The sequence below is a fragment of the Gopherus evgoodei genome, chromosome 5 (assembly GCF_007399415.2).
Source record: "Gopherus evgoodei ecotype Sinaloan lineage chromosome 5, rGopEvg1_v1.p, whole genome shotgun sequence".
In the NCBI taxonomy this organism is placed as follows: domain Eukaryota; kingdom Metazoa; phylum Chordata; order Testudines; family Testudinidae; genus Gopherus; species Gopherus evgoodei.
The window spans coordinates 26,412,225-26,429,012 of record NC_044326.1 but is presented as its reverse complement, the minus strand read 5'-3'; the positions used below and the strand labels follow the sequence as shown (position 1 = coordinate 26,429,012).

The following is a 16,788-nucleotide window of genomic DNA, read 5'->3' as shown; positions in this document are numbered from 1 at the left end:
CCAGAAACAAGCAATGTAGATATATTGTTTGGAACAATATTGTACATAATATCTGTAATAGGTGCCAGGATACAATGTTTGATAATTTTTTTTCACAATTACCCTGAATATTCTCTTATTTTTGTTCAAAATGTCATCTAAAAGTCATTTATAGACAGAAGTTACAAAGCTGGACTGAAAAAGGGTCACTGTGTTCTTAACTTTTTGAACCAATATGAAAAATTCTAGACTTTGCATTTCAACGTTTTTCTTCATTACTTTTCCTGTATGTGACTGCTGTAGCTACGTGAAAGATTCATAGAGTATTGTATCTTTCACGGCACCGGGATACAGTGCAATGGGATAACATTCTTTGGGATGATACAGACTGCTATTCCCAGAGTATGTCTACACTGTGGGATTATTCCGATTTTACACAAACCGTTTTTTAAAAACAGATTGTATAAAGTCGAGTGCACGCGGCCACACTAAGCACATTAATTCAGCGGTGTGCGTCCATGTACCGAGGCTAACGTCGATTTCTGGAGCATTGCACTGTGGATAGCTATCCCATAGTTCCTGCAGTCTCCCCTGCCCATTGGAATTCTGGGTTGAGATCCCAATGCATGATGGGGCGAAAACAGTGTTGCAGGTGATTCTGTGTAAATGTCATCGCTCAATCCTTCCTCCGTGAAAGCAACAGCAGACAATCATTTTGCACCCTTTTTCCCTGGATTGCCCTGGCAGATGCCATAGCATGGCAACCATGGAGCCCATTTAGCCTTTTGTCACTGTCATCGTATGTGTACAGGATGCTGCTGACAGATATGGTATTGCAGTGCTACATAGCAGCATTCATTCGTCTTTGCAAGGTAGCAGAGACGGTTACCAGCCCTATATTACAGTCTGCAATTGGAAATTGGCGATGACAGTTATCAATCCTTTTGTACCGTCTGCTGCTGTCATGGGTGCTCCTGGCTGGCCTCGCTGAGGTTGGCCAGAGGCGCATGGACAAAAATGGGAATGACTCCCTAGGTCATTCCCTTCTGTATGTTTTGTCTAAAAATTGAGTCAGTCCTGCCTTGAATATGGGGCAAGTCTACTAGAGAACCAGAGAGCACAGCTGCTCTGGATCAGAGCCCCAGACATCCCACTGCATGAGCCCCATGATGATCTGCATGCCATTCTAGGGGGTGCCTCTGCAACAACCCCACCCATTGCTTCCCTCCTCCCCCAACCCTCCTGGGCTACCATGGCAGCTATCCCCACATTTGTGTGATGAAGTAATAAAGAATGCAAGAATAAGAAACACTGATTATTTAGTGAGATAAAATGAGGGGGAGGCAGCCTCCCGCTGCTATGATAGTCCAGGCAGTACAGAATCTTCATTAGACATGAAAGTGGGGGTGTGAGACGCTCAGCCTCCAGTTGCTATGACGAGGACGGTTTTCAATCCTTTTGTACCGTCTGCCAGGAGTGACCGGGAGTCATTTCCATTTTTGTCCAGGCGCCTCCGGCCGACCTCACCGAGGCCAGCCAGGAGCACTCATGGGACGATGAGGACGGTTTCCAACCCTTTTGTACCATCTGCCATCAGGAAAGGAAGGGGAGGGGATGCTGCTGTTCAGAACCACAGCACCACATCTACCAGCAGCATGCAGTAGACATACAGTGACATTGAAAAAAGGCGAGAAACTTTTTTTTTCTCTTTTCTTTCACGGGTGGGGGGAAGGGGATTAAATTGATGACATATACCCTGAACCACCTGGGACAATGCTTTTGACCCTTCAGGCATTGGGAGCTCAGCCAAGAATGCAAATGCTTTTCAGAGACTGCAGGGACTGTGGGATACCTGGAGTCCTCAGTCCCCCCTCCCTCCCTCCATAATCGTCCATTTGATTCTTTGGCTTTCCATTACACTTGTCACGCAGCGCTGTGTTGAGTCCCTGCTGGGGCCTCTGTCTGGAGATTTTTTCAAATGTGGCATTTTGTCTTCTGGAACGGAGCTCTGATAGAACAGATTTGTCTCCCCATAAAGTGATCAGATCCAGTATCTCCTGTCCATGCTGATCAGTGCTCCATGCTGGGCAAACAGGAAATGAAATTCAAAAGTTCACGGGGCTTTTCCTGTCTACCTGGCCAGTGCATCCGACTCCAGATTGCTGTCCAGAGCGGTCACAATGGTGCACTGTGGGATAGCTCCTGGAGGCCAATACCATCGAATTGCGGCCACACTAACCCTAATCCGAAACCGTAATACCGATTTGAGCGCTACTCCCCTCGTCGAGGAGGAGTATAGATATCGATATTAAGAGCCCTTTATATTGAAATAAAGGGCTTTGTTGTGTGGACGGGTGCAGGGTTACTTCGGTTTAACACTGCTAAATTCAGTATAAATGCATAGTGTAGACCAGGCCCCAGCAACCAACTGTGTGGGCCAATGCAGAAAAGAGAGAGAACCATGACCTCAGCTGCTTCTTACTCCCTCTGGGGCAATTATCATCTTTGAAGAGGCAGAGAAGGAAGGGAGTCCAGGGGCTCAGATTGACCCAGGCACTCATGCCTGGCCTCCACACAAGTGCCAGGCAAAACTAGTCCTTGCTGTTTATAAGCATTTGAGATCCACTGCTGAGAAGTGCTATACCTATGCATGGGCAGTGTTACTGCTTTTGTATCAGTAGCAAGATGTAAAGAAATTAGGAAAAACACATCTTCCTGGTTTTTCTCCTTATGAAGACATGTCTGCTACATGATAGCCACAACTGTGTAGACCACTGGTACAGTATGTGGGGTGTTGTTTTAGCTTTGTTAAATGAAAAAATAAATATAATAAAAGAAAGAAAACAATGCAGCATAAGAGTAGCAATTTTAATTGTAAATCAAATATTTGCATCAGTCTGGGTGGGTATTATGTGATAGATATTCTGTGACAGGTCATCAGGCTGGCATTCTAACAGGGACAATCACTGGCGATGCTATCGTTTGAATCACAGAGCTCAATATTTATCTGCCAAAGAAATAGTGAGGATATTATTCTGCAGCAATCCATGTTGTTTTTCATTCCACTGTGCATTTTGAAATGCTTATAGCTATTGCCATTAGGAGCACAAGATTGGCAAGCTGGTTGTACGAAATATGATTATCTTTTTCAATAAGGCATCCCCCATAGTCTTTAACTGCAGAAATGAACTGGCTAGGTGTGGTGCTGGGTGCCAGAACTCAGAGCAACTCATTCACTACACACTCAACAAATGCAGGGTTCCTAAAGGCAACAGCCTCCTTCACTATACAACTCTGATTCAGCCCCAGAGTGAAGTCCATCCTGTGCACTGAATGAGAGAGGGGTTCTGTGGAAAAAATAGTATGTGATCATGTAATTAAAGACTGCCCCATAATTGACAAACAAGGAGGCCAATTAAAGTTGCACATGTAACCTTAATTCTGGCATTTTCCTAACTTTTCAGTGCTTGACTTTACAACCTTAACATTAATAAAATGTAGTTTTTGTTTGTGTCTAATCTTATATAAGCTCTTTGGGACCAGGACCATTACTTTTCTGTTTGTTCTGTACCTAGCACAATGGAAATGCTAAATAACATTGGAAAACTGCACAGGTAGAGATAATCCATGTTAAGTGGGGACTTCAATGCTCAATTCCAATTAATTTAAATGGAAGCTTTGAAAATTTCAGCTGTAGTTTTTACCCTTGGTAACTGATAAGTTATCATGCTTTAAAATAGTCACTGAACCATCAGGCTAGATCATCATAGGCTATTTGACAAATACACTGGAATTCTTTCAGCATCATACACATTTGGGGACAAACTTCTGCTGAATACTGTTGTGGATTCAGTGGTTAGGGCCTTAATTTTGCACTTACAAAGAAGCTTTAAGATGAATCCTAACATAATTTATTTGTGTTTTATGCTAGTCAATTAAGTAGATAGTACTAGATTTCTAATATTGCTATAGAGTAATGAAGGTGGTGATAATTTAGGAATAGGTTACTGTACAGTGACTGTGAATTATTTTCAGCACTTTTCTAAAATTCTGATCCAGATGGATAGGTGTTAATGGTTAGTTGGGGTAGCTCTCTTTACACCTCCACCTATGTTGTGGCACAGAAAGGTGCAATCCTAAACAGCATAATACCTATGCCACTTTTTGCTTCACAATGTAAAAGCAGCACAAAAAAATGAAGCCAGTGACAGCTTGTGGCCTTGTCTTCACCTACAGCTCTACAGAGGTACAGCTGCGTCGGTGCAATCTCAGTGATTTAGTGAAGATACTCCTAGGCCAACAGAAGAGCTTTTCCCATTGGCATAGTTATTGCACCTCCCTGAGAGGTGGTAGCTATGTTGATGGGAGAAGCTGTCCTGTCAACACAGCACTATCTACACGTGGGGTTAGGTCAGTGTAACCATGTCACTCGGGGGGTGGATTTTTCACACTCCTGAGGGACGTAATTATACTGATATAGGTCTATAGTGTAGACATGGCCTAAGCCTATGTGACCTATGCAATCATATAGGGCTCCTGGGAGGGTAGAACCCTGTGCTATATGTGTCAGTCCAGCCTGGCAGCCAACTACAGTATTGTCATCCTCATTCAGTGTCTCATGATTTTAGCATCAGAAGTTCATTACAGAGTTAGTATTCCCTACTTCCCTAAGCCCCACAGCTACAGGTTAGCTGTGCTTCCTGGCTTGTTCTCCCTCCATTTTGTCTGCCCCAGCATGTTGCATGATGCCAGTAGTCAACAAGCATGTCCACAAAGTCTGCTGGTGCACACACAGTAGGAGACAAGGCATGAGCTAAATGAGTGGGGCTGAGTCAGCCACAACTTGCAGTGATCTGTCTTACTGGAAAACTTAATGGTGGCAGGTTTGGACCATCCAACTCAATTTGTTATGTTCAAATCAGAATGGTGAGTGAGAGTATGAGAGCACCTGCATACTTCCGCTACATACCCTTTGTCCTACACCCTGCTGTCAAATAACTGGTCATTTGGTGCCTGTCTGCTGGCTTGACATGCACTCCTGCCATCTGAGTCTTATTTTATAGTTACTGAATCAGAAAGAAATGGAATTTTCTTGTATAGCCGCTTTCTTCCTGGCTTCCTCCTTGCCTGAGGAGACTCAGAAAAGGACCAGGCTGAAGAGGTCACTATAATCTGAAGAGAATATGAAGGTAGAGAGGTGCCACAAATACATGAAGGTGTTGGGGATGGGACTGGTTATAGGTGGGAGAGGTACCCATATATCTCCACAGAGGGCTCCACACAACCTAGGGTTGTTCCTGAACAAAGCTACTGCCTCTGAAAAAATGTTGTCAGTACCAGCCATGGTAGAAGCAGGAACAGGGGTACCACTAAATAGAGTTCAGCATTGGGAACCATCCACAAACAAGAGAGCTGGGCCCTCTGATACCTAAAGAGCAGCACAAGGGTGGAAACAGTTGCATTCCATTGTTTTCCAACTACCTGGGCAGACAATTTAGTTTTTATTAAGAGGTAAAAATCTTCCGTTTCATTTCTTTGCATTATCATCTAAATATTAATGGTACTGGGACGATTCATGTGCTGTCTTAAGTTCTATTTATACTTTTTGTTTCATTTAATTTCAGGGCATGTTCACATCACTGACTTTAACATAGCGACTATAGTCAAAGGATCAGAAAAGGCTTCCTCTATGGCTGGCACTAAGCCCTATATGGGTAAGTTTTAAAGACCATTGTAAAAATACATACAGCATATTTCAAAGAAGTGTGTCTAAAGAAGGATGTTCTGGTGTGCATGTATGATAACGCTAAACAACTTGTGACATTGCACCTGCTTTAGTGCAACTTGTAGCTGCTTTAGTGCAACCGGAAATGCCTTAAGGATATAGAAATTGAGGACGAGTACGGTTTTGCAAAACTTTTACTCAGCAGTGGCTTTGGTTCAGACCAACGTCTCATTTCATCTGAATCCCCCAAGTTTGAAGATATGGATAAATGACTATAGTTTTGTTCCTATTTCCACCGTTTGGGAATATCAGCTTTAAACACTTTCAGCACTTGTTCATGTGTTTTACTGAGTTGGAGCCTTATTGAGTATCTCAAGAGCATGGCTGCTGATTATGGCCCCAATCAAGTGTGACAAAGTCAGACCTGACAGCTGTAAGAGAGTGGTGGAACGCAGGTGTATCAGCCCTAAAGTGGTGAACACCCTTTTGCCCATGAACTGAAAAAACAGTTACCTAAGGTTAATTAGAGACACCTGAGTCCAATTAAGGGCTGCCAGCCATAGGTGGCGCATGAACTGCTGGCTGGGGGAGGCTGCGCCCCAACCCCAGACCCTCCTTCTGAGGTCCTGCTCCTTTCACACCACCCGCTGAACCCCAAAGTCCCCACCAGCATCACAGCCATTGGCCCCTACCACAGGCTAGTGCCCCCAACCCCAGAGCCTCCCCGGCACTGTAAGGGCTGCAAGTAATGGGAGGGCCGGTGGCAAGACCACATCCTCCCCAACCCCAGAACGACAGGAGGGTAGGTGGCACAGCCATAGAGAGACTGGAGGGGAAGCAGGAGGGGGGAGACAGGAGGTTGGAGTGGGGGCAGGGCCATGCCTGGCTGTTTGGAGAGGCACAGCTTCCCCCAGCCTATGATACCTTCCTAGGTGGAAGGCTGTTCTTCTCCCCTTAAGGGAAACAATCAAGTTAATTTCTGTTTGGGGAAAGGTTAGCAATCAGAAGCCAGTGTAATAAGACATTGGCCCAGGGAGGGGGCAGAGAACTGTATTTCTTTTGTGTTGTGAGTTTAGGGGTTTTTGCTTAAGAGAGGTACTCGTGTATAACCTGAGGCCCACTCTGTAAATACTGAAAAATAAACCAAAGCGAAGAATTAAAAGCTGCTAGAGTAGGACTGATTGACTCCAGGCCCCAACCACCAAAGGGAGAATTTCAAAACAATCTGAGTAACCATTCAGATTTTAGCGCACTCACAAGAGTTATGTTTAAAACACATAAAATTGTGAGGATGGACTCTCTTTAGCTCTGTTTCTATATTGGGGCATGGACACTGTAAAAAATGTACACTTTCTTAAATACTGTTTTTAATTTGGGTTCTCCAAAGATTTCATGAGTGCCATGCACTACCTTGAGTAAAACTTGTCTGAGTTGATTGAAAACTTGATTGAGACTATTATGAACCACATCACATCAGTAGTTTGATCTCAAGCTCTGAGAAAAAAAATAAAAACCCAAAACACACACACACACACACGCACACACACAACCTCCTCCCTGAAACTATATCTTATATCTTCAGAACACTGGTGGGCAGCCTGAGGCCTGTGAGAGCTGCGGGAGGCAGTGTGGGCCACAGGGACATGCTTGCCACCGCTTCCCACAGGTCCTATTGGCTGAGAACGGCGAACGAGAGCCAATGGGAGCTGTGGCCGGCCATGTAAATGTAAACAAACTGTCTGGCGGCCTGCCAGCGGATTACCCTGATGGGCCACATGTGGCCCACAGTGTGCATGTTGCCCACCACTGCTCCAGGACCTGTGCTTCAAATGACTCCAAGATTGGGTCACTAGCCCCACACTGCAACTTCTTAAGGAACATCAACTTTCAAAGAAATACAACTAAGCATGTCAATTTTAGAGGACTTACGGTATGGCTACACTTGAAACTTCAAAGCGCTGCCGCTTTACAGTGCTGTATCTTGCAGTGCTCAGGGGGGTGTTTTTTCACACCCCTGAGCGAGAAAGTTGCAGCGCTGTAAAGCACCAGTGTAGCCAAGGCCCCAGAAAGGTCCATCTTTAAACAGATGTCGTGAAGCAACCTTAACTTATAGTGGTGCTCCCATGCCATTATAATGCACAAATTATTGTTACTTAAATTCTTCAGCAAGACTCCTGAATACTGGAGATTCTTCAGAGGACTCAGATAAATGAAAAATGGGGAGTAGGGTTTTTCATTTAAATATGAAAATGAATAAAACAATAACTGTATGTATTGTTTAATTAATGTTTAATTTTGTATTCAATTAAATGAATTTTATGATATCCTTAAATTTTTAATCTTCAATGGGCTGCAGAAATTTGTATTTAAAATGCACAACTGTTATATTAGTTGTTAGGGGAAAGCTGGAGGGTTGGGTATTTGGTTAGGGGACAGGTGGGGTTTTAGCTCCAGTATGATGTGGCAGATTATCTGGGTGTGTAGAATAAACAGATTGTGTGGATGTTCAAATTATCTGCAGTGAATTGGTTAAAAATATGGATACTGAAATGAACATGATTAGATTCCAATGAGATGAATAGGAGACTGAGCACCTCTTGGAGCTTGTTTCAGACTGTCTGCACGCTCAGGCAGACCCCACTTCCTGAGCTCATACTTGGTTCATGTTTGGAAGTGTTTCTTCACATAAGAGCTAGAAACATAACTTTTCAAATTTGGATTCTGCAAGACAATTCTGCAGTAAAGGATGAGTACACAAGGTTCTGCTGTGAGCTTATTGACTGCTACTCTAGGGGCCAGCTTGTGCATTTAAACCAGTGGCCAGCACTAGCCGCTGTCTCCTGGAAATTCAAAGAATGCAGGAGGAGCAACATATGCTCCTCCCTACAGTTGGCACAATCCACAGACCAGTGCAGAAGGAGGCAAAATGCCTCCCAACCCCTCTAAGGCGGCTAGTGATGATAGCTAGGAGCTTTTCTTGTATTCAGAGATGCACGTGGTAATACAAATAAATAATAATAATAATGGCTGCTATTATGGTTAGGCCCCACTTCATACACCCTTCCCCCTTGTGCCCAGTGCAGGGGCTGGCCACATCAGTATCTAAAGAAATTCTTCCTAAATCTCTTAATTATCCCATTCCCTTATCATTCTGCCTCTTCTTCTTTAATTTAACATTAAGATAAATAGCATTGGTATCCTCTCTCTTTTCTATTCCTTTCAGAATTTAGTTCAATTGCACAGCAGTAAGGCTAGTGCCTCCTTCTCCCTGACCTCACCCCTACCCCCAAAATAAAACCACCAGAAAAACCTCAATACACACGAAATTGCAAAAGAGAAATGCTTTCTCTAGCCCTTTACGTAGAGATTATCAATCCCCTCCATCATCCTGCTTTCCTTCTACTGTATCTTCCCCATTTCTTGAAAATACCAAAATACAGCAAAAGCCACAAGTTCAAAGTCTTCACTACTCTGCCTGTCAGAGGAGTTTCAAGCCTTCGATTCATTTGTAAATGTGAGAAAGCATTTTTTGCATAGCCTGTAGGGCTTTTTGAAGTGTTAAAAATATCTGTTTCAGTGTGAGAAGTGAGGAGTGTGGATGCTCTGCAGTTTATGATGGGTATCAAGTCTGCAAAAAAACACTACTATTGCCAGACAGGGCCTGATCCTGATCTCACTTGTGCTGGTTTTGCCTTTGTAACTTCATTGAGTTTGCTTGATATACTCCTGATTTATGTGGGTTATGTCAGAGTAAAATCAGACCCTTAGCAAAATGCTAACAATTAATTGCAATGTTGGTATCAAAGTTCTAGTTTTTATTTGTGCTAGCTTTTTGAAACAAAGATATTTTCTAAAAAGTTCATAGACTGTCTGCCACAGACTTTCTATATAACCTTGGGCAAGCCACTTACACCAGGCCTAAACTAAGAGAAAAGGCCATGCTTTAAAACATGGTGGGGAACATGCTTTAACATAATTTTAAACAGGACTTTGCACCTAGTATAGACCAGGTAAGTTGTGTTTTTAAAATGTGTTAGTTGGTTGTGGTCAATACTGGTTGAGGTCAATGCACTTTAAAACACAGCTATTTTCCCAGTCTAGACATTGCCTTAGCATCTGATTCTGCAGCATTAGCTTAGTACGACGTCATGTAATGGTTTCAGAATCTGGCCCTAAACTTCTTTGTGCGTGTTTCGCTATCTATAAAATAATGCCTTCTTATTCACTGGAGCAGATCCCAAGGAGCACACTGCACCTCTGTTTCAGGGATTGTCCTGACTACCTACCAATCCATTTCAAAGAACAAATAAACATTTTTGTTCATAAAGCCACATTTGATTGAAACTTCAGCTATTTTAGACAATCTCTCCCTGTATTTTACCCCTGCTGATGTGTTCAGGTGATCTTCATGCATAGACACAAGTAAAACACATTGCAATTGTAACCCCCATTTAAACTTTGCCATTTCCTAGAACTCTTTACTAAGCCTGTGGGGTAGGGCTCAGCAACCTTTCAGAACTGGTGTGCCGAGTCTTCATTTATTCACTCAAATTTAAGGTGTCGCAACCGCCTAGTTGGCCTAAATGGTAGCATTGGCCCTGCTCCCAAATGTATATTAGAAATCATGTGTCTCACCTACTGCTGAGTTTTTGAAAAAATTAGTTCCAAATCTCCTATATCAGGTGTAGCTTGAGGGTGCTGATAGGAAAAACAATCACTATAATTTTTTATTGTCAGAACCCCTCTCAGAAAATGTATAGGCTTGCAGGCTGTCATTCTCCTCTTCTCTGGCAGTCACTGGAGAAGGTCACTTCATATGTCAGATCTTTTATTTAATGGCTGGCTTTTGACAGACATATCTGCTATCAACAACTAACTGAAATGTTTTGGTGACATGGGTCACATGAAACCTGCACTGTGAATATCTGGGAGGAGAATAAGAGTGTGATGATCCTTAACAGAGAGATTTACTTCTTGTAAGGTCACTATCCTAAGTCCACAGCTGGAATATGACTTTTGTTTTTACTTCCTTCAGGTGATTACTTGGTCTTGAGTGTGCTTTAGAAGTTTTGGAATTTCAGGAAGAAAGATGCTGTGTAACTGCTAGGCATTTCCAGAACTAACAGAGCTTTCTGAGCAACAGAAGGTGGTTCTGGACCACATTTTAAAGAGAAAGGAGTTAAGGACTGTCATAGCATTCTCTCTCAGATCTGAACCTTAGAGTTCAGAAAATGAGATACTAGCTCCTGAATCCTCTAAGCTTAATTACCAGCTTAGATCTGATAGCACTGCCACCACCCAAAAATATAGTGTTTTGGGGCACTCTGACCTCCCCAACCTTCCCTGGGGACCCCAAGAACCCAGATCCCTTGGGTTCTTAAAATAAGGTAAAATAAACCATTCCCCCACCTTTCCCCCTCCCAGAATTTCCCTCCCTGGGCTATCCTGAGAGATACTGATCCAACCTCTTAAATCACCATACAGAGAAGCATCTCCCTTCCCTTCCACAAAGAGGCAAACAGATTCAAGGAAAACAGAGAGAGATTCTATCTCTCCCCTCTCCCGTCTCCCCCACCCATCCTGGTGAGTTATCCCAATCCCCTGGGATAAAACAAGGGAAACAAGAAAAAAAAATCAATCAGGTTCTCTAAAAAGAAATCTTTTAATAAAAGAAAGGAAAAAGTAAAGAATTATCTCTGTAACTTCAAGATGTAACTATTATAGGATCCTATAGCTTACAGACACCAGAAAGAGACTTTCCCCCAGTACCAATACAAATCAAAATATTCCCAGCAACTACACATATAAAAGTTAACCAGCCAGATCCACAATTGCAAATAGAGTAAAACAATCAAAAAGCCTAAACCGCCTGTTTTTATTTACTATTTGAAAAGAAACTTAGAGAGCCTGTAGTAATGTCTGGTCTCTCTCAGACCCTCCGAGAGAAGAACACACAACGGACAAAGAACACACACAAAAGCTTCCCTCCACCCAAATTTAAAAGTATCTTGTCTTCTGATTGGTCTTCTGGTCAGGTGTCCAGTTCCCTGCTTGTAACCCTTTACAGGTAGAAGAGACATTAACCCTTAACAATCTGTTTATGACAAGGACATAGAGGTAAATAGTAATTGGGATAAAATACAATGTGGTTTTACAAAAAATAGATCATGCCAGACAAATCTGATCTCTTTTTTAAGAAGATAACTGATTTTTTTAGACAAAGGAAATGCAGTAGATCTCATCTACTTGGACTTCAGTAAGGCATTTGATACAGTTCCATGTGGGAAATGATTAGTTAAATTGGAGAAGATGAGGATTAATATGGTAATTGAAAGGTAGATGAGGAACTGGTTAAAGGAGAGCCTACAATGGGTCATATTGAAAAGTGAACTGTCAGGCTGGAGGGATGTTACTAGTGGAGTTCCTCAGGCATTGATCTTGGGACCGATCTTATTTAACATTTTCATTAATGACCTTGGCACAAAAAGTGGATGTGTGCTAATAAAATTTGCGGATGATGCAAAGTTGGAAGGTATTACCAGTACTGAGGAGGACCAGAATATTATGCAAGAAGATCTGGACAACTTTGAAAACTGGAGTAATAGAAATGGGATGAAATGTAATAGTGTGAAATACAAGGTCATGCACTAGGGACTAACCAAAATTTTTTTTGCTATAAGCTGGGGACATATCAGTTGGAAGCAACAGAGAAGGAGAAAGACCTGGGTGTAACAGCTGATCACAGGACAACTATGAATCGTCAATGTGATGTTGCTGTGAAAAAGGCTAATGCAGTCCTAGGATGCAACAGGCAAGCTAATTCCAGTAGAGACAGGGAAGTGTTAGTACCATTATATCAGGCACTGATGAGACCTCATCTGGCATACTGGTACAATTCTTGTCTCCCATGTTTAAACAAGATGAATTAAAACAGGCGCAGGGAAGGGTTAATAGGATGATCAGAGCAATGGAAAACCCACCTTATGAGAGGAGAGTCAAGGAGCTTGTCTTGTTTAGCCTAACCAAACGAAGGCTGAGGGGAGATATGATTGGTCTCTATAATTACATCAGAGGGATAAATGTTAGGGAAGGAAAGGAGTTAAAGTGAAGCACCAATGTTGACACAAGAACAAATGAATAGCAAATATTCTCAACAGCCTGAGATGGGACATTAGATGGGAAGGGCTCTGAGTTACAACAGAGAATTCTTTCCCAGATGTCTAGCTGGTGGGTTTTGCTGACATGCTCAGGGTCCAACTGATTGCCATATTTGGGATCAGTAAAGAATTTTTCCTAAGGTCAAATTGGCAGAGATCCTGGGGGATGGAGTTTTCACCTTTCTGTGCAGCATGAGGTACGGGTCACTTGCAGGTTTGAACTTGAGTAAATGGTGGATTCTCTGTCACTTGAAGTCTTTTTAAATCATGATTTGAGGACTTCAATAACTCAGCCAGAGGTTAAGGATCTATTTCAGGAGTGAGTGAGGTTCTGTGGCCTGCAATGTGCAGGAGGTCAGACTAGATGATCACGATGGTCCCTTCTGGCTTTAAAGTCTATGAATCTATGAGTTATTAACTGTACAAAGTGGCAGTCAAATGTGGGTTGCAGCCAACATTCTCCTACATAAAATATCAAATCATATTGTAGGGCACACCTGTTCATAATATTGATGCTACATCCATCCAATAGGTTTGATTAATTTTTAAAAGTATTAAAATGTGTGAATTATCTTAATTCTATATATCATATATCATTTTATTTATTTTGCATAAACATTAACATTATTTGAGTCCTACAAATCTCTATTTAGTGACTGAACTATAACTGTATGGCAGAGTTTCTACATGTATATATTCTTTACTTCATGCATTAGAGTTTGTAGAGGATAGTTCAGTTCCCACATAGAGGTTTCCTATTGTTTTCTCTTCTGTTTCAGTCATCTGAATAATGCAGCGTGACTTCATTTAATATCAAACTAATAAAATAAATTTCAGGACATAATCCACTTAACAAAATACAGAGCCAATAAAATCTACAGTAAATTGCCTGGAAAATTCCTAGCTAGATCTAGCTACCTTGCATGCTGGTTATCTCTGATTTCCACAGCTCATTTTAGAGGTCATCGTCACACTGAATTATGACTGTTCAACTGACAATGTTAGAGAAATTTGGATTTACCAGGAGTCCTATTCAACATTTAATATACATTGAGTCAGGCATATATTAATAGTGCATAGAAGTACTATCAAAGGCAGAAGAAAGCTGGTTAATGTTCTGACATCAACCTTAAACCTTACAGGTAAAGCAAAAATATTGTGTAGGGCTGAATTCTATTCTGATGTAATTACATTGAGTGAAGTGTAGAACACAGGGTGTGAATGTGGTGTGGGATTTTTAAAAAGCATTCAGCACTGGCCGAATTCTGCTCTTACTGAAGCTGATGGAAGTTTTTGGCATTTGCTGCTTTGGGAGCTAATTTAGGCCAATGTTTCAGCACTTTTGGAAAGCCCACCCTTGGCTTATAACCTTTAATGGTTTCATTGCTGATCTACCAGTGCTTTTTGGAATGCAAGAAAAAGTCATGATTCCTGCAAGAGCAAGTTAACTTCTGAGTGTTCATCTTCACAAGGGATTAAGCAAGAGCTCCAAGGGGGGTTGACAGGCAAATAATTATCCCTCTTCTGTAGACAGATTTCTGTGACTTATCTGGGGAGCACAATGGTGTAGTGGAGTAAATATTGAACTGGGAGTAGGGTACCTGGGTCTAATTCTGGTTCTTCCACTAACTTGTGTGACTTTATGCAAATCAGTTAACCTGTCTAAATTTCAGTTTCTCCACTTATAAATTGGGGACAATGACATTTTCCTGCCCAGTAAGAATATTGTGAGGCAATCGCAAACTAATGTTTCTGAAATGACAGACTAAAGATTATAATGTTACATAAACCCAATATTATTAACAAAAGTCAGTGGCATAGATGGGAATAGAATTTGGAAGCTCCTGGGTCCGAGCCTTATACTCAATCCACTAGCTCATAATAAATACTCTGCCAGACATAAATGCAAATGATTGCTCAAGCGGCTTGCTAGAAAAGATGTGACAGTTTAACTGCAGTGAGACCTTTGACAACACAAAATAAGGAGGACACTTAATTATGGATACATTTCATATTCATTAGCCTGAGACTGTTATATATATTCATTTTAAATGTATAGGTCCAACATTCTGTTAGACATCAGCATAATGCTACCTGATTGAAGCTGGTCTAGAGATTACACACATGCACACACACACGTACACTAACATGTACACACACATACATGCACAATTATATTCAGGACAAGTTGTATAGTGGGCAATATTCTAAGAATAGATGCAAGAGAGACTGTATAACTACGTAGCAGATTAATACAGTGCTATAGAATCAGTGTATATCATATTCAATCAATTTAATCTAATAAATCTTTGCTGTGATGAAATCATATGAATATATGAGGATTAAAAACTACTGAGGCATATTAACTACTGAAGGTGTGAATAAAGAAACAAAACCCTTCTAAAATAGCCCTTGACCAATCGCTAGAAATTACCAGCATGTTCAGACTTGAAGTACCATGTTACCATGTACCACACACATTTAAGACAGACAATATCATATTGCCTTTATATAAATCCAAGGTATGCCCACATCTTGAATACTGCGTGCAGATGTGGTCTCCCCATCTTAAAGATGTATTGGACTTGGAAAAGGTTCAGAAAAAGGCAACAAAAATAATAAGGGGTATGGAACGGCTGCCATATGAGAAGAGATTAATAAGACTGGGACTTTCAGATATGTTCTGATAGAGATCTATAAAATCATGACTGGTGTGGAGAAAGTAAATAAGGAAGTGTTATTTACTCCCTTCTCATACCACATGAACTAGGGGTCACCAAATGAAATTAATAGGCAGCAGGTTTAAAGCAAACAAAAGGAAGTATTTTTTCACATAATGTACAGTCAACCTGTGGAACTCTTTGCCAGAGGATGTTGTGAAGGCCAATACTAAAACAGGGTTCAAAAAAGAACTAGATAAATTCACGGAGGATAGGTCCATCAATGGCTATTAGCCAGGATGGGTGGGGATGGTGTCCCTAGCCTCTGTTTGCCAGTAGCTGGGAATGGGCAACAAGGAATGGATCTCTCGATGATTACGTGTTCTGTTCATTCCCTCTGAGGCACCTGCCATTGGCCACTGTCAGAAGACAGGATACTGGGCTAGATGGACCTTTGGTCTGACCCAGTATTGCTGTTCTTATGTTCTTATTTCAGCTTTCACATATATTAATAGAACTCAGCCAGGAAGTTAGTCATAATTTAGATTTTCATTCTTTAATAACAGATCCAAGTTTCACACCCATAGAGCAATGTTGTGAGGACTACAGCATTATAGACTTTGATTTTGTCTGTATACAGATTCCATGTTGCTTCCAGATTTGGGGAATCTGGCCAATCCCCTACTGGCCCCATTCCCACCAGGTGGAGAAGGGGCCGGACTTATGGGAGGCAAAAAGGAAAAGTAAACTCTGTGCAGTAGGAGGTAAACTGCTACTTACTGTCCAAACAAGTTGATATTTACATTTCCAGTGGAAGGGAAAAGTAGTTTTCTTTCATTTTATTGTTTCATTTCATTAGTTAAACTGCTCCTCTTCTAAATAGCAAATTACTTGCTACCCCTCTGATTTAATTTCTGCTTCCTATTTAAACCTCAATTGGTAGAATTATTAACCTTCTCTGAGTGAAAATTGATATTGGAGTGCTGCTGTGCAAATGCTGAGAAAGCAGTTAGCATTTCCTCTGAGCATGTACAAATCTGGAGATGATATTGCAAAACCTAAGTTCCATTTGTCCTTTTCATTGAAACTACTGTATTAACCAGTATGGCCCTGAGTCAGCAAGGTATTTAGTCACGTGTCTAACTTGAAACATGAGTAGCACCAATGACTTCAATTGACTTAAAGTTAGGCATGTGCTTAAATACTTTGTTGAATTGGGGCATAAGGGCCAGATGTACAAAGGGATTTAGGTGCTGGAAGATACAGA

General features: G+C 41.5%; 1 protein-coding gene across 2 annotated transcripts in view; it reads left to right on the top strand.

The window, feature by feature from the left end:
* The window catches only part of STK32B (serine/threonine kinase 32B), a 257,437-nt gene that overhangs the window by 184,320 nt on the left and 56,329 nt on the right, over positions 1-16,788 (top strand). For both annotated transcript variants that reach the window (XM_030565483.1, XM_030565484.1), the window contains one exon: positions 5,604-5,693. In XM_030565483.1, the coding sequence (XP_030421343.1) occupies positions 5,604-5,693 (90 nt within the window). The remainder of the gene's footprint in view (positions 1-5,603; positions 5,694-16,788) is intronic.